The sequence below is a fragment of the Brachycentrus maculatus genome, unplaced genomic scaffold, assembly GCF_059751285.1.
Source record: "Brachycentrus maculatus isolate JH-2025_06_01 unplaced genomic scaffold, ASM5975128v1 h1tg000531l, whole genome shotgun sequence".
Lineage (NCBI taxonomy): Eukaryota > Metazoa > Arthropoda > Insecta > Trichoptera > Brachycentridae > Brachycentrus > Brachycentrus maculatus.
The window spans coordinates 54,253-73,158 of NW_028281277.1; the positions used below are offsets into that span (position 1 = coordinate 54,253).

Below are 18,906 nucleotides of genomic sequence, written 5' to 3' on the forward strand. Positions count from 1 at the left end.
TGCTTTATCGATTACAAAAAAGCTTTCGACTGCGTGAAGTGGGAACATCTGTGGAAAGTACTCATGGAGATGGGAGTCCCATCCCATTTGATAAAACTCATCCATGGACTTTATGCCCAAAGTAAGGCAATCGTAAGAATCAATGGCATAAACACTGCAAGCTTCCCCACTGAGAAAGGTGTAAGACAGGGATGCATACTCTCCCCTGACCTGTTTAACATCTATGGGGAATACATCATGCGCAGGGCTCTCTACGAATGGAATGGAGGAGTGTCCATTGGTGGCGTAAAGCTGTCCAATATACGATATGCGGACGACACAACACTTCTGGCCAAAGACCCAAAAGAGATGGTAGATCTCCTTAAACGAGTAGAGATTGAGAGCAAGGCACTGGGACTAGAGATTAACCAAAGCAAGACCAAGATCATGATCATAGATCGATCTAAGAAGTTTGGTGATCTCGGGAACTCACTGGAAGGTTTAGAGATAATAAACGAGTTCCAGTTCCTTGGATCTCAAATCAGCAATGAAGGAACTTGTGAAGGAGAGATTAGACGTCGTATCGCCATCGCCAAAAGTGCCATGTCTAAGCTAGACAAAATTTGGAAAGACCGGGGTGTGAGTAACAACACCAAGATGAAGCTTGTCAGGAGCTTGGTCCACTCCATTTTTCTCTATGCTGCTGAAACATGGACTATAAAAGCAGCAGAAAGGAGAAAAATTGATGCCTTCGAAATGTGGTGTTGGAGGCGCATGCTCCGAATTCCATGGACAGCTAGACGCACCAATGAGTCCATTCGCCAGGAACTACGCTTGGATGGCTTGTCTCTGGCCAATATCTGTACCCGACGGATTCTCCAGTTCTTTGGACACGTTGCGCGTGGCAACGAGGATAGCCTGGAACGACTAGTTGTGATCGGTAGCCTGGAGGGAAAGAGAGGGAGAGGAAGATCCCCCACACGATGGACCGATCAAATTAAGGCAGCAGCAGGCACCTCAGTGGTTGGAGCGCTACGTGCAGCGCAGTCAAGGGATAACTGGAGAAGAGTCATTGCTTCTGCAAGGGTCACAACCCTCAGCAATGAGGATTAAGACGGAGAAGAGAGTTTTGGTTATTTTTTTAAAAGCTTTTTTGTAACTTTATTATTTGTGTTCCAGTCCTATTAACCTTAATCCCATGTCTTAAAATGAGAAATAGAAATTACTTATCGGGAATATTATATATATGACTTATGTCTGTAATATGTTTTGAAAAATAAATAAATAAAAGTCATATTAACACAGTATGGGACGGGAAAGGTATTTATACCCGTTGGGTCGATTGATGCTTAAGGATGAAAAGGGTATTTTTACCTTCTGCGCCGGCCTCATTTTAAAAGCAGTAAAGAAGGAATTACATATTCAATGTTTTTATATGAATATTATGTACCAATCTCTTTATTTATTGTTTCGGCATTAACTTTGTGGTAAGACATGTTACAATGATTAAAGAAAAAACACTTGTTTTATACCACTTGAGTTTTATTAAAGACTACATGTTTCAGAAGTTAAACTTCCATCATTCAGGTCTGTATAATAACTATTATACAGACCTGAATTGATTTGAATTGTAGTTATTATACAGACCTAAATGATGGAAGTTTAACTTCTGAAACATGTAGTCTTTAATAAAACTCAAGTGGTATAAAACAAGTGTTCTCTTTAATCATTGTACCAATCTCTTTGTTGAGGTCTTAACTATATGTACTTAATTATCAAATCCCGTCGCCAGCGGTCCGCAGGCGTAAAAAACACCCATCTGAAATGTGCTAATATAACTAACCACCTATAGTTAACTAACCATCACACCACTTCTCCGCAGAGGTAGGCAGAAAGAATAGAACGCCGCAGCACTACCGAGTGGTGTGGTGCTTTGAAAGCAATCTTCCCATACATACCTGCCGACTGTTCTGATTCCCGACCCCTTTCAAGTATTTTTGACGTCTCAACATAGTTTCTGGCGTTTCTCATGTCGCTCACTCCTTTCAAGAACGTCATAAATCAAAAAACTTGATTTTTCAGGAGAACGTTCTTAAAGTTTAAAAATATAATACAATGTACTCAAAATAAATATCAAGCCACTTATTGAACTTTTTACTGTGCAACAGATCTTTTTAGGTAAAACCTGAAGGTTTTTTCTACATTTGAAAATTATTAAGTACATTTAAAAAAATGATTAAACAATACCTTTTCTTCAAAATGCAAAAACGACACTTTCTGCCCTGTAGTGGGTAAATATTAAGTTAAAAATATGCCATTTTTGCCAGGATATAGTACATTTTCTGGGCATTCCGAAAACATGCACAACTGAAAATTTACGAAATTTGGTTTATGACGTTCTTGAAAGGAGTGAGCGATGTGTGTGATTATAATCCAGGATTCGGACCTCACATACTAATATAAGAGTTTCTGCTCAATAAAAAGTTTCTTTTCATCTCACCAATAGATGTCTCTAGTGAAGTTCTAGTGATTCAAGAACAATGTTTCAAAATTGGTTCATAAACATATATAGAACTTTCAAGAATTTAAGTAGTGTTCATCTTTGATGAGGTGTCAAAAAATAATCTAAACATAGACTAACTAACCAATTATCACGCCGCTTCCCCGCAGGGGTAGGCAGAGAGAATAGAACGCCACACCACTGTCTTTGCAAACATTCTTCGCCTCTTCCACGTTCATGCATCTCCTCATACATACCCGCCGATTGTTTCGACTCCTAACCTGACCGCTTTCAAGTATTTGGCATACCTGATCGTGCCGAGTTTTTCTCGGTCTTCCTTTGCTCCTTTTTCCAATTACATTTGCCTCATAATTTTTTTTTACCGTTCTTTCCTCACTCATTCGTTCTACATGTCCAAACCATCTCAACACACCTTTCTTAATTTTATTGATAATGCTTATCTCAGCTTTGCATTCCTTCCTTATTTCACTCACCATAGATGAAGAAGAATATGGATGTCTGGGTATTTACAGGGCTTATAACCCTTTTAAGTATTTGAAATACTTGTGCATGCCTTTTTTTCCTCGGTCTTTCTCTGCTCCTACTTGCTAGATGACGAAGAATATGGGAGTTTGGGTATTATTTATAGGGCTTATGACACTTTAACTCTTACCACTCTGTAGCCCAGACATTCCGGCCCGTATGATTCTAGTAGGCAGCTCCGTGGACCACAATGTCTGGCCCGGCGCAGGTATAACTTTAATCACTGATTTCTCACCCAAGTACATTCTACCAAAAAATATTTCATATAAATACAGTTAATCTTAATTAACATGGTCATACAAATTGCCAGACAGAGTGTCCCAAAATTAGGGAACCAAAATATTTATTTTAATGGTAGAAAATGTCGCATTTTTTGGATCAGAGTAGCTGATCAGTTATGAGAAAAAATGATCAGAGTGGAAAGGGTTAAGTATTTGAAATACTTGGATCATGATGGCATGATGATAACATGGGTTTCCTCGGTCTTTCTCTGCTCCTATTTCCAACTACATCCGCCTCTTTCACCATCCCTTCTTCACTCACTCATTCCACACGTCCAAACCATCTCAACACTCCATTCTTAGTCTTAACGATAATGCTAATCTCAGCCTTGCATTCGTGCCTTATTTCACCATTCGAACATGTACCAGAAATCATATTTTAATTTATTCTTCTTCTTTCTGTGCCACTTCCAACGACGTCTGCCTCCGTAGTGTAATGGTCAGCACGATCGGCTACCATTCTGGAGGTCCCGGGTTCGATTCCCAGGGGGGTTCAAATAAATATTTATGATTTTTTCACTGTAATATTTATTCAATATTACCCTGGACTGGTTCCTGAAGCGGAGGGCTGATCACCTTTCCTTCATGTGTAAACGATCAAGATAACACTGCGTTATATGACGCAGTGCCCTATGCATCATTGGGGTGCGGATAAGGGTTTTTTTATTATTATCTTTCTGTGCCACTTCCAACGAAGATCGGCGATCATCATGGCTATCTTCACTTTTGATGCTGCAGCTCGGAACAGAGATTTGGTGCTTCTGCCAAACCATTGTGGTAGGGTTTTCAGCCATGATGTCCTTGGGCGTCCTTGAGTTCTTCGCCTTCAATCTTTCCTTGCATGATTAGGTGGAGAAGACGATATTTTTCATTTCTCATGACGTGTCCAAAGTACATCAGCGCACTCTGCTTGATGGTTGGTAGGAGTTCCTTATTGGTAATTATTAATTTATATATATATATATATATATATATATATATATATATATATATATTTTTTTTTTTTAAAACCCGTATCCGCACCCCAATGGTGCATAGGGCACTGCTTCATATAAACACAGTGTTATCTTGATCGTTTACACATGAAGGAAAGGTGATCAGCCATCCGCTTCAGGTACCAGTCCAGGGTAATATTGAATAAATATTACAGTGAAAAAATCACTTATATTTATTTGACCCCCCCTGGGAATCGAACCCGGGACCTCCAGAATGGTAGCCGAGCGTGCTGACCATTACACTACAGAGGCGGACAAACCCATTAATTTATATAATTTATAAATATAAATACAATTTAATTATTCTACTGTATTTTGGGACAGCTGTTTCGCCTTGTGTTACTTCAGACATCTGTACTCGTTAATAGCTCAAGGTGGCGCGGGATCATCATCCGGAAATGGGAGGTTTTTATTAAACAAAAAATAAAATAATGGTAAAATGAAAAGGCCTTTTATTTTGAAGGTATGTCATAATACAATTTATTAATGTCATCTGCATAGTGCTATACAAATATATTTTTTATTGCTTTTATTTCGGCAAATAAATAAAATAAAAACTATATTCTATTACTTGTTTTATTCTGTATTTATTTATTAGACACACATTTATGGAGTAACAATGCGGATCGATCGCCCGTAGCAAATTGCCGATTCATTGCAAGAATGTGGTATCTGAATTAAATTCAATTTAAATCCAGTTTTGCATGCTTCGTTATTCAAGACACCTCCTTGCAAAAGACCGACCAAATATACACCTAACTTCCTTTTTACAAGGTTTAGAAAAAGCATGGTGCAAAAAAAGGTCAAAAAACACCGTATTTAAAAAAAAAAAATTCAGTATACTTTGATACATTGTTCTGCAAAGTGTGTGCCGCGACACACTGGTGTACCGTGGTGATTAGTTGGTGTGCCGCGGAAAAAAGTCTACTTTTGTGAAAATAACACAATTGCTCAAAATTTCGATTGCCTGTGCTCAAATTAAGTAGGCTCACATTTCGCATTAAACATAATATGTTAAATATGCTACTATCATATGGTAAATATGAAATTTCTTAATATGGTAGGTGTACCGTGAATAGAAAAAGTTTGCGAAACACTGACATAGACTATACAGATGTTGTTTTATTATATAAAAAGCAGTTCCACCAAGAAATGTCAGTTCAAAACTTGTATCCAAGAGATGGAGGTATTGAATATGTTACCATAATATGGTAAATATCCACCTACCAAATTTCTTAATTTGGTAGGTGTACCTTGAATAGAAAAAGATTGCGGAACACTGCTTTAATACAACAGTATCACACGGAACGCATCTACATATATGCGGTTTAAATGGGAAGTTAAGTGTATATGTCCTAATTTCACCCTAGACCACGGAACTTGTTCACTAACAGAACTGGAATCGGTGGTCTGTACAAAGTTTCCATTTCATTTGATTATGATCAACCAAAACCATAATGTTAGTGCTTCAAATGATTGTGCAAACTAACTAGTATAAAAATGACCATAAATTTATTCGTATCTAGATATAAAAATGCCGTGATTCCTTAAATTACGATAAAATAATGAAAAAATGCAAGTACTTCGTAATAAAATGGTTCTACATATCGCCGACTGATGATAGCTTTAAACTTTATTCATTTGAAATTGGGAAATAGTTCTTGAAGTGTGATTTCATCATAAGCACCGTCCAAAAACGGATACAGACAAACATAGCTACCAATGGAGGCGATAGAACTTCAATAAAACCAAATACGGCTATATTTAAATTACCAAAAAACCTTCAGTAATATCTAACAATCATTGTGGCACACTCGCAGGTTTAAAAAATGCATTGAACTATCCGATTAACCATATTTATTAGCAATCCCTTTCACGATGGTGAAAATCTAACCTAAGAAATGTGTAATTATACAAGAGCAAAATATGAAAATGGAAATCTCAACACGTTTTCAGCGGCAACAAAAAACGCCTCAAAATACAAAACTTTAGTCTGATTTTACAATCACATTTACAGAGAAGATAATTCAAGATTGATGACAGGACTAGCAGATACAGTTTTCACTACACAAATTATTAATGCTTAAGAAACGCTCACTTGTGAACAAATTAACAACTGAGCATTCGGTTAAAGCACTCAAAGGTCAATAGTTAAAATTTGATGGCTCAACTCTGCGACAGGTCAATTTTTCACTTACAGTATTTAGTCAATGCATATAATGAGAGTTCGTTTTGCAAGAAAGCGACATGATTTTATGGCATGATAATAGTAAAAATATGGTGCCAAATAAATTTTACAACCCAATTTTATATTATACTCAATCCTATAAGCGACATTTTCTTGAATAAAAAAAATATTTACACCAGAAAACATGACATATCTCGCTCACTCCTTTCAAGAACGTCATAAATCAAAAATCATCAATTTTCAGTTGTGCATGTTTTCGGAATGCCCAAAAATATTCCAGCAAAAGAGGCGTATTTTTAACTTAATATTTACCCGCTACAGGGGAGAAAATGTTGTTTTTGCATTTTGAAGAAAAGGTATTGTTTAATTATTTTTTTAAATATACTAAATATTTTTCAAATGTTGAAAAAACCTTCAGGTTTTACCTGAAAAGATCTGTTGCACAGTAAAAAGTTCAATAAGTGGCTTGATATTTATTTTTAATACATTGTGTTATGTTTTTAAACTTTAAAAACAATCTCCTGAAAAATCAAGTTTATTTTTATATATGACGTTGTTGAAAGGAGTGAGCGATATATGTTTTGCATTCTTCTTCTACCATTTGTTCATAAACAATGAAGCCAGCTTTTCATGTATATTTTTTTAATATGTACTGCTTTTGATTGGTGACTGATAAATTGACCTGCGCGAGTTGAAAGCGCTCGAGGGTGTGTGAGATTTGAGGGCTCCGAGTCTGGGGGCCCGGGGGGCGGTGGAATGTCCGGCCTAGCGCCTGTCCCTGGAGAGGGAGCGGCTGTTCCTGCCCTTGGAGGGGCTGCGGGAGACGGGCGTCCTCGACCTCTTGGGCGACCTCGACCTGCGCGGCGACTTGGACCGTCGCGGCGACCTCGGCGAACGCGATCTGATGTGGCGACAGAGACAAGATGTTGAAATGACAAAATACGGGCAGATTGGATGACAAACACAATATGGCCTTATGATTTTTAACCTTTACCACTCTTAAGAAAAAAATTGGCGAAATCGACTCACTCATGAATCAGACAGCAAACCACTCATAGCACGATCTAATACACAGCTAATTTCAAATGAAAACAGTAGTTTTCAAGTACAAGTTTCATTTTTGTTCCTTAGTTTTATTTACGTGTTGGATATACATATTTAAAATATTGAAATCAAACACTGATTTCAGTCTACTTAGTTCAGCATATTTTTTTTTTTTTTTAAATGTGACAATTGTTTCACCTAGTTAGGGCATTATCAAACTACGCAGTATTTTCGCCCTTTTAGTTCAATAATGCCCTAGTAGTAGGCGTACTGCGTAATTCGATATTGCCCAAACAAGGCGAAACAATTGTGACAAATTTTGATGTGTATGTTTTTTTATAAAATAAAATCTACAATTTAGTAGACTGAAATTCGTGTTTTCTTTTTAATATTTAAAATATAAATATGGAGTTTTACAAATTTAATGACTAATCAACAAATATGTAATTAACTATGAGTATTTTAATATTTTAGAATTTAATAAACCCTGATGATGACAAGGTTCTTGTCGAAACCGGTAGGTTAAAGTGTACTTATAATAAAAAGGTGGTTAAAACAAAGTTGTTTAATTTTATAAAGTTCAAGAAACAATAAATAAGTGTTTAGTTTAGTGACGAATCACTCAAAATTATCTGAACAGCATTTTATTTAGAACATATACGGCTGGAGTTATTATACATATATAATGAAATATATTTATTCAATCAAGAAGTAAGGTCAAAATTTCAGAATGGTAAGGATTAAAAATCTGTTAAAACGTGACAGAATTTAACATTTTATCTTTTCTTTACACGTAACATTTGAATATGGACCTTGAATAATTTTTTAAATTGTCTCTTTTCTCATCACAAGTTAATTAACATCTTTTACAGAATGCGTGAGAGAAAGCGGGCATCTCCAAATTTTTCTTACGTCAAAAATTACATGCAAAATTAAATTCCAACAATTTGGAATGATCATTCGACAATATATAAAAATGTAGACAAGGTCGATACTCGCATAAACTGAACTTAGATCTAGGAAAAGAATACCCACCATTTCCTGGTATAAACAAAACATCAACAAATGAAAAACAACATTTTTACTTCCGATTTTCACATCAGAAATAATTGATACTTGCATTAAATTTAATTAATTTTAAATTTGTGCATTAATTGCGTGAATTGCCAATTATTTTTATATAATTCACGATTGAATATTTAAAAAAATTATATATAAAATAAAATCAGAAAGCATCCTCTGAATACTCATTTGTCCAATAGACCGTTAAGTTAAAAATGCAAAGGATTTTTTGTAAGACTTTTTTCACCGTTTGAAGCTTTTGAATTTATCCATTTTAAATTTAAATTTGACTTAGTAAACAGCGTTATTTATTCAAATCCATTTTGACACATATTTCTACACATTAATAATAATTATCGTGGTAAAATTAAACACCATGATGATGTTGCAACATGTGTTACGATACATATTAATAAATGATGACACAGTAGAACCCCCGGAAATCCAAAATATATCAAAAGAAAAACATTAAAAAAACATGCGAAGACTGAATTTATTGTTACATAAAATAATTATATATTTTTTTTTTCTTTATTTTAAATTCTTTTGCATTACATAACATAAATTCAAATACAAAAAATATGAATAAAATATAAAAATGAATACAAAAAAAGATCCCACAAAGGCATGGCCTGTGTGTGGGTATACAAAATAATTTAGTCATAGTAAAGGGTATATATACGTCCGCCTCCGTAGTGTAATGGTCAGCACGCTCGGCTGCCGTTCTGGAGGTCCCGGGTTCGATTCCCAAGGGGGGTAAAATAAATATAAGTGATTTTTTCACTGTCATATTTATTCAATATTACCCTGGACTGGTACCTGAAGCGGAGGGCTGATCACCTTTCCTTCATGTGTTAACGATCAAGATAACACTGTGTTTATATGACGCAGTGCCCTATGCACCATTGAGGTGCGGATAAGGGTTTTATTATATTATTTATTAAAGGGTATATAGGTTTTATAAGTAAAACTAGAATAATAGTGTTAATATAAAATACAAAAAATTCTTTTTTTTTTAAATAAAATTAAAAACTTAATAACATAAAAACATAAAAAAGAGATGAAAAAGTATTATTACCTTATTTTGTTTCAAAATTATTGAAAAGTTAATAAGGTATACAGTACTTTACCTGTATTGCTACTCAAGTACTGTAATATTATGAGTAAGTACTATGTATGTACTGTATCACAAATTTCTCGGCTAATCCCAACTTTTCCAAATCAGAACAGGTCACAGCCTTAATTAGTTCGGATTTCCAGGGTTCTACTGTATTTACCAAGTAAACGTCAAATAAAAAATGGATAGATATTACCGCAAAGTCACAGCTGAATCAATTGATGAAATATCTAATTACAAACCTAATAAACAACATTTTGAGAGTGTCCAAATATTTGTTCCCAAATCTGGGTTTCTCCACTCAATGATTTTTACATTTTTACATCTCAACATATCGCTCACTCCTTTCAAGAACGTCATAAATCAAAAATCGTCAATTTTCAATTATGCGTGTTTTCGGAATGCTCAAAAAATGTACTATATCCCAGCAAAAGAGGCATATTTTTAACTTAATATTTACCCGCTACAGGGCAGAAAATGTTGTTTTTGCATTTTGAAGAAAACGTATTGTTTAATTATTTTTATAAATATACTAAATATTTTTCAAATGGAGAAAAAACCTTCAGGTTTTACCTAAAAAGGTCTGTTGCACAGTAAAAAGTTCAATAGTGGCTTGATATTTATTTTTAATATATTGTGCTATATTTTTCAACTTTAAAAACATTCTCCTGAATAATCAAGTTTTTTTGATTTATGACGTTCTTGAAAGGAGTGAGCGATATATGAAGAAGACCAACCAACCTATGATATAAGTCATAAGCCCTGTAAAATACTCAGACATTCATATTCTTCTTCATCTATGTTGAGATGCAAAAATGTAATACAATAATTCAGTTCATAAAAGCGAGAATCATGATTTACAATATTGAAAAAAAAAAATTCAAAAACATATTTTGCATTTTTTTAAAAGTCTATCAGACAAATGCGTATTCAGACAATGCTTGAATTTCAGTTCAACATTATGTTTGAAATATTGTTATTATATTGGCACTGATTGCTGCCGTCTCTATCGTAGGTTCACTGTTGTGTTGCGAGGGTAACACCGCCGCAAACGCGCGGCGCAAGTCGGGATAAAAATATTTGGCAAATCCGCAAGTGCGGGGGTTCTGTTTCTAGCAACATTTAGAACTAGTATCTGTATACTTCTCGAAATACAACAATAGTAAAAATTAATAACACATAGAAGTGGTAACACTGGACAACCAATTCTGGTAAAAACTCACGCCTCTGAAACTGAAGTGGCCATTTCTCGCGACGCTGAACACAAATATTACAATAAAATGCAAAATTAGCTTTAAACGCGGCTTCACATATAATAATATACACGGAATGAAATAAATTTGCCTCATTTATTTCTCATTTGGTTTATATATATATATATATATATAAAAAAAACGCTTTTCCGCACCCCAATGGTGCATAGGGCACTGCGTCATATAAACGCAGTGTTATGTTGATCGCTTACACATGAAGGAAAGGTGATCAGCCCTCCACTTCAGGTACCAATCCAGGGTAGTATTGAATAAATATTACAGTGAAAAAATCACTTATATTTATTTTACCCCCCTTGGGAATCGAACCCAGGACCTCCAGAACGGTAGCCGAGCGTGCTGACCATTACACTACGGAGGCGGACATTTGGTTTACTCATATATTTTATATAAAATATGACTAAAATGAATGCCATCAATTTATTTCTATTACTTTATTCACAATGTCCACCTCCATAGTGTAATGGTCAGCACGCTCGGCCACCGTTCTGGAGGTCCCGGGTTCGATTCCCAAGGGGGGTAAAATAAATATAAGCGATTTTTTTCACTGTCATATTTATTCAATATTACCCCGGACTGGTACCGGAAGCGGAGGGCTGATCACCTTTCCTTCACGTGTAAACGATCAAGATAACACTGCGTTTATATGACGCAGTGCCCTATGCACCATTGGGGTGCGGATAAGGTTTTTTTAAAAACTTTATTCACTCATTTGTTCCACATGCCCAAACCATCTCAACACACCTTTCTAAATTTAATGGATAATGCTGACTCAGCCTTGCATTCAATCCTTATTTTACCATTGGAACATCTACCATACATAGTTTTGCCGCGCTGAGAGATGGCATTTCAACTGTATTCAGTCTACTTTCATCATTCTTTTATGATAAGCATGGATGCTTTGCTTCCATACCAGAACTCCATTGACAGAAAAGTAATTTCATCATTGGAACATCTAATTATCACACATGGTATTGCCCCGCACTGATAGTTCAACTACATTCGCCTTATAAATTTGTTTTACTGTTATTTCTTCACTCATTTGATTTACAAACCCAAACCATCTCAACACACCTTTCTTCATTGTTGGGTAATATATCCAAAATAAAACAAGGTTTGTTGGATTGAATTCTACATTTATTTATGTTTATGTTAATACGTGACGCACAATATTGTCTACACAATACTTAAATTCACTCAAATTAAATTAATTTCTCAATAAAATTATATCAAATCATGGTTATCAACCCCTGCATTCTTTTATATATAACATAACAATTTGTATAGCCTCCCACCAGTCTGATGATGTCGGTAACGACGAAACCCGGTCGCTGGTCAAATAAAAATAAAGTGGAAAAGCTAAAAATATTGGTTTTAATTTAATAATATATATTAAAAATGCAATTCCATCACGAAGTGTCAGTGGATAATATATACCCACCATTATATGTACTCCTAGAACTAATAATAGCAATTATTGTTACTATATAAGGACATTTTGTAAATATTATTAGTCAGTCTTTGATAATGTCCTAAGAAGAGGAAACGCGTCACGTACTAACATATACATAAATAAATGTAGAATTCAGTCCAACAAACCTTGTTTTATTTTGGATATATCACCCAACAATTCAATATGGAATTCTACAAACTGTCTGCAGTTACAATAAAAACCTTTCTTAAGTTGGCGGATGATGCTAATTTTAGCCGTGCATGCTTTCCTTATATCATCATTCCAACATCTACAATACATGGCATTGCCGCACTGAGAAAATGCATTCCGACTGCATTCAGTCTACTTTCATGCTTCTGTTGCCAACTCCATGCTTCACTTCAAACCCAAACTATCTCAGCCTTGCGTTCTTTCCTTATATCACCATCGGAACATCTATCTGCCATACATGGTATTGCATTCAGTCTACTTTCATCCTTTTTTTGTCCGCCTCCGTAGTGTAACGGTCAGCACGCTCGACTACCGTTCTGGAGGTCCCAGGTTCAATTCCCAGGGGGGGGGTCAAATAAATAAAAGTGATTTTTTCACTGTAATATTTATTCAATATCACCCTGGACTGGTACCTGAAACGGAGGGCTGATCACCTTTCCTTTATGTGTGAACGATCAAGATAACACTGCGTTTATATGAAGCAGTGCCCTATGCACCATTGGGGTGCGGATAAGGGTTTTATTATTATATATTCTTTCATCCTTCTGTTGTCAACTCCATGCTTCACTTCACTATTCGCCTCATATGCCTTGCATTCTTCTTTATATCACCATTGGAACATCAATCTGCATACATGGTATTGCCGCCCCGAGAGAACGCATACAGTCTACTCTCATGCCAAGTTGTATTGTAATATCGGTGTTGAGCAGATGGCTGCGTCAGTGGGCGGGCTTGCGTTGTCCAGCGTTACAATGAAAATACAAAAAAACATGGGATCATACCGAATCGGTGTATAATCGGAGTATGAGAATATGAAGTAGTGGTTGATTGGTTGTATTGTGTTGTAAGACAACGGGACGGGCAAGCGAGCCCCTCCGGAGAGGACCAGCTAAGCACGAAGTGTGTGCGTGCGCCCACTTATTGTGTTTCATGGTGGAAAGAAGCGGTTGGGACAAAGTGGAGGGTAATCTGGCATTGAATTATATCTGAAAAATACAAAATGCTGAGTTCAGTGTCCGTGCCACCGCCGACTCCTCCTCCGGCTCCTGCGCTCCCGCTCTCTCCCCCTACCGGCCTCGACACGACCCCGACCCGCCTCGCTAACTCGGTTACAGCTACCGGTACTTATCCGCGACCCAACCCTTTTGACCGATGACTTTTAATGAAGATTATATTTGGAGAGAAAAGAGTTTTATTTCTGATAATGAAACAATGCATTACTGCAATACATTGAATAACAACATTATCCAGTTTTGATGTTTTTATTTTTATTGAATGTTTAAAGAAAGACATTATTTAATTACTTTTAAAATTATGGTAAATTTTTATTGAATACATATATAAAATATGTTATTTTATATATTGTTTCGGCATTCACTTTGTGGTAAGGAATGATTCAATTCTTAATGAAACACTTGATTTCTACCACTTGAGTATTATATTGTTACGACTAGTTTCTGTAGCTTCCAAAACTAGTCGTAACAATATAATACTCAAGTGGTAAAAACAAGTGTTTTGTTTATGATTTTCTTTTAAAACTAATCTTAGATACACGCTGGTTTTCCATCTAGTATTTCTAGTCCATTACTCCATTAAAATCTACTAAATCCGCAAAGGCCCATTTTTTGTGCCCATATGTAATATGGGCAAATCGTGCGAACCGTTAGTAATAATAATTTTGGATCATTTACACAGCGCCTGGAATGCACAGCTCTTTAAGATACAGAGTTTATAATTTCCCTTTTGGGAAAGCGTAACCAGTGCAGTTAGCAAAGTAGTTGGGTGAAGTGGCTGATTTTAGAAATCGCCAATTTGAATTAAATTAGGTAAAAAGGTCACTGTAACCGAGTTTCGCCGTGAGCGACGAGTCACTCCAACCGAGTCATGTCACATTTTCATCAGTTGAATAATGTCGGCCTCGTCTTTGAATCCGGCAAAGCTGGATCGCCAATTTACAAAAAGGTATGTAAGGTATATTAGGGGAAATCCTGGTTGTCAGCGCCGGGGACTGAACTCGCGGTCCGCAATCCTGAAATGCCATCCTTGTCAGCCTTCTTCGGATGGAAATAATCACTGTTTTAAAGGGAATTATTGCCAATCCTTGATTTAAAATACAGACAGTCCTCGGTTCACGTCACTCCGACATTTTGCTAGTACATACATCCCAATAACAATGCTTGTATTATAGGAAAAGCTTTTCTACAGTTGAAAAAAATACTAAAGAGAAATATTTGTGTCTTTATTATTTACACAAATATTTAATTCCATACTATTTCTGTGAGCCTAAGCGGCTCATTATTAGAAATAGGTATCAAATTGTGGTAGAGTGGGTTCGAACCGAGAAACTCTGGTTTAAGAGTTTGCGACACTAACCACAGGACCACAACCTGACACTACTTTCTACTTTTACAATCTTAAAATCAATAACGCAGTTCTCTCTAATGAAGAGATTAAGCTCTTGTGCTTGGAGAGGGACTTAGACGTTTGTTGGTAATATATATTTTTTTTATTATACTTAATTAATTTAATTAATTTTTTACATCTCTCGCAGATACTTACTGCTCAGTACTATGCGCAGAAAGGTATGCGGAAAGGGTCTAGATCAGAGGTTCCCAAACTCTTTTATCTCGTAGACCCCTTGCCTTACCTGATGTGGATTTTTATCAAATTCATTAACTTCAAATGTATTTTTGACAGCCGGTATATGTAGTGTTACTCACTTTGAACCACACATGTTAGGTTTTATACATTTATATTTTAAATTCAAATTAAAACGTAGACCCCTTGCAAGTTGTCATAGACCCCTGGGGGTCGATATAGGCCACTTTGGGAATCACTGGTCTAGATGAATAATTTTCCCTTGGGAATCAAACTAGGGACTTCCAACACGGTAGCTGAACGCATGAAGGTGGACAATACATTTCATTTAACAATACATAAAATAAATAAAAAAGGGAACAGCAAAATATCTTAAACTGGCACCAGTTGACAAAAGTCTAAAAAAATATATAAACAAGACACATTTAAATGGATAAATAATTTGGCATATTGAAAAATATACAAATTTAAAACAATCAATCCCATAGATAAAATAATTGACATGGAAAAATGTTCCATGCAACAAGATTCGAAATTTGAATATTTGTGTGAGGCAGGGTTGCCAGTATTAAAATATATTTTTATGAGACTTATTAATAATTTGGTTCCTACCTGGAATAACGGCGGCCCCTTCCACCTCCTCCGCCGCCACCACCGCCACCTCCCCTCGGCCCTCGCCTGTTTCCGCCCGATGACATCTCGACGCGAATTCTGTTGCCACAAATGCGTCTAAAAAAAAAAACATGTAGAACCGATAAAATATACTTGGCCTTCAGTATTTACAGATAATATTATCATTGCTTCAATGATAGTAATTTTTTTAACCTTTAACTGCTGAATTATTCTCTTCCCTCCCGCACGACACACACGTACGTACCTTCTAGTACCTTCGAGTTTAGTTGCACTGAGGCTGTCAACGGCTATGCACGTGTTTACGTATGCAATTTCAGTAAGTAAATTAGTTTTGAAAATTTTCGTGGGCTTTTTTGACCCCACCTCAGTAGTTACGTAACCTTTTTATAAAAAAGTTTTGATTTACTTTCCTCTTTTTTATTGCTTCAGTTTGAAAACTTTTACAATATAGAATCCAGTATGATGTCCAGGAGAAAATGGTCTATCGGTAATAATAATAACCAACATGTAGCGAAAACTAGAAGAACCGTAGTGACAGCAAATAATGATTTTGAGACCCTTGTTTATTTGTTCGAGAATCACTCAATTAATTGCTATAGCATACATTCTTTTTTAATTGTCTCTAATATGGCAGGAAAAAATTAAAAGAAATACATATTTAAATTGGAAAAAAGAAAAGAAGGTATTCAGATGACAAAAAATTGTGAGGCAATAGGACATACAGATCTATCGGATTTAGTGATTTTTTATTATTTTTAACGATTTTAACCTAATATACACACAAGTTAGTGTGGGTATGTCCAGTTTTTGAAAAAGAAATATATAAATTGGAAACACAATGTGCAAAAGAAGGTATGCAGTTGACAAAAATTGATGAGGCAATAGGACATACAGATCTATCGGGTTTAGTGGTGTCTTATTAAGAAAATATGACAAGACGAATAAGACGAATAAATGAGCTGTGTGACAAATCTTGATTGATATAAGATATTTAATCCATTGTGTCTATTGTATTATTGTATCCTTTTGTATTGTTTTTAGGGATCAACCTTATTCATTTATTATGAACTATACACATCCACTATAATTTTAAGACATGTAAACTAAATATGCTATAAATCCTTGTACTTAAAAAATAAAATAAATTTGGCATGCAAAAAATACTTGTATTTTTGGGCAGCAATATTACATAAATTTCAAAAACTATTGGAATCATTAATTTTAAAAAAATTAAAAAGTTTTTTTTTAAAATATCCAATTCAGTTCATCCACAATTAAATGGAACTAGAATTGTAAAATATTAAAAGAAAGAAGTGATTACAGCAGTCATCAAAAATTCGCATTTCATTTTTTTTTTCTATGTAGGCCATCCTTGTCCCACCCAATGGCGGTAGAGCCAACAGTTGCATTGACAAATGAACAGCGATGCAGTATTGTTGAGGAAAATGCAAACATTTATAAGGACAAACCAGCATTAGTGGCTACCGACTTGCCGGCTATAAGCCACATCCAATTTCACGGAATAAATTTGTTTCACTCACGTTCCATCGAGTCCTTTTACCGCGTCCTCGGCATCTCTTGGATCGTCATATTCTACGAAGGCAAATCCGGGAGGATTTCTCGCGATCCATACATTTCTCAGGGGTCCGTATTTGCTAAATGACGATTCAATATCTTGTTTAACCACTGATGAACCTAAATTTCCCACGTAAACCTTGCACTGGACGTCCCACTCTCGGAATCTGGACATTTTGTTGGTGATGCTAGAAAAAAAACGCGAGATTAAAATGCGAAATAAACGCGGTTGACAAACATCAAATAACCGTCCGCCATGTTCCGATGTTACTCTAGGCAAAATAATATAGCACATTTATAACAATCATTTCGTATTAAATAAACGACGGTACATGATTGCAAGCAAGGATCGAAATCCTTAAACTTATTTAGTAATAAAATTGACATTATATTTCATAAACTTACCGAGTTTTTAGTATTTCTAAAATAAATGCCGACAGACACGAAACGAGCGGACAAAATTGATAAATTATTTTTATCTTTCTTCTCTCTTCCCCTTTTAGTTTTGTTCCAACAAAGGTGAAACGGCTTACAAACTTACAAATAACGACAAGTTTACAACTGAACAAATAAAATAATTATAATTTGAGTACCTATCTATTGAAATTTTAAAATTGATGAATTTTTTTTTCTGGACAAATTTGCATATTGAATTAATATCAATATTTGATCTCAACGATGAAATATAAAAGACTGGACATTTACAAGCCTCGGGACCTGCCTAACCGGCCCTTTGTTGTCACAATTGAGTGACAACAAAGAGATTTTGTCATTCCGATTGAGATCATGTATTGGAGCACACTCGGTTTACTTCGTCCGCCCCGTTGTAAAAATATTTGAACCTCACGAAGAGAAAAAATATTGGAATGATGAAAAAAAAGTGGATAAATTCAGTTAAGTTACTGCATTATTTTTTAGTTATTTTCTTTTATGGACTTAGTTCATTATTATTATTTTTAGTTATTTCATGTAGGATGTAGATTCCTACTTTGTTACAAAGCTTGTAAATATATATATATATATATATATATATATATATATACATATATTATGACTTATGTTCTACAATGTGCCTACTATTATAATTGAAGCATTATCAGTTGTTATGTGAATGTTTTTTCTGTTTATGTGCAGAATAAAAAAAAACAAAGTATGTGAAGGTGATCATATAGAAGGACATTACTTCGATATGAAAGAAGAATAGAAAGTAAAAAATGCAGAATCTCAGTAATGTCTAACGTACGATTGCTTTGAACATTACTGGTATTCTACATTTTTTCCGATGGAATCGCATAAAACATACTTGTTTTCGAATGTTTTTCACTGCAAATATGTGCGAGTACTTTGAAGAAATTGTGTTAGTTCACCATTAGTTTTAAAATTAACGCGAACTTTAATTTTACCAAGGCGACAAACAGGCTTACTACTGTTGCGGAATAAACATTAAACCCCGGTAT

General features: G+C 35.2%; 1 protein-coding gene across 2 annotated transcripts; it reads right to left on the reverse strand.

The window, feature by feature from the left end:
* Positions 1-4,727: 4,727 nt before the first annotated feature.
* Positions 4,728-17,936, reverse strand: LOC148301661 (RNA-binding protein 1-like). 2 transcript variants are annotated; one of them, XM_088272895.1, is made up of 4 exons: positions 17,855-17,936; positions 17,416-17,637; positions 15,854-15,970; positions 4,728-7,387 (listed from the first exon to the last, which is right to left on the reverse strand). In XM_088272895.1, exons 2-4 carry the CDS (start codon positions 17,622-17,624, stop codon positions 7,252-7,254), a joined length of 462 nt encoding a protein of 153 aa, XP_088129021.1. In that variant the 5' UTR covers positions 17,625-17,637; positions 17,855-17,936; the 3' UTR covers positions 4,728-7,251. The 2 variants fall into 2 exon arrangements, with proteins under 2 accessions (XP_088129021.1, XP_088129022.1); XM_088272896.1 differs by lacking the exons at positions 15,854-15,970; positions 17,416-17,637; positions 17,855-17,936 and adding an exon at positions 13,426-13,701.
* Positions 17,937-18,906: the final 970 nt, after the last annotated feature.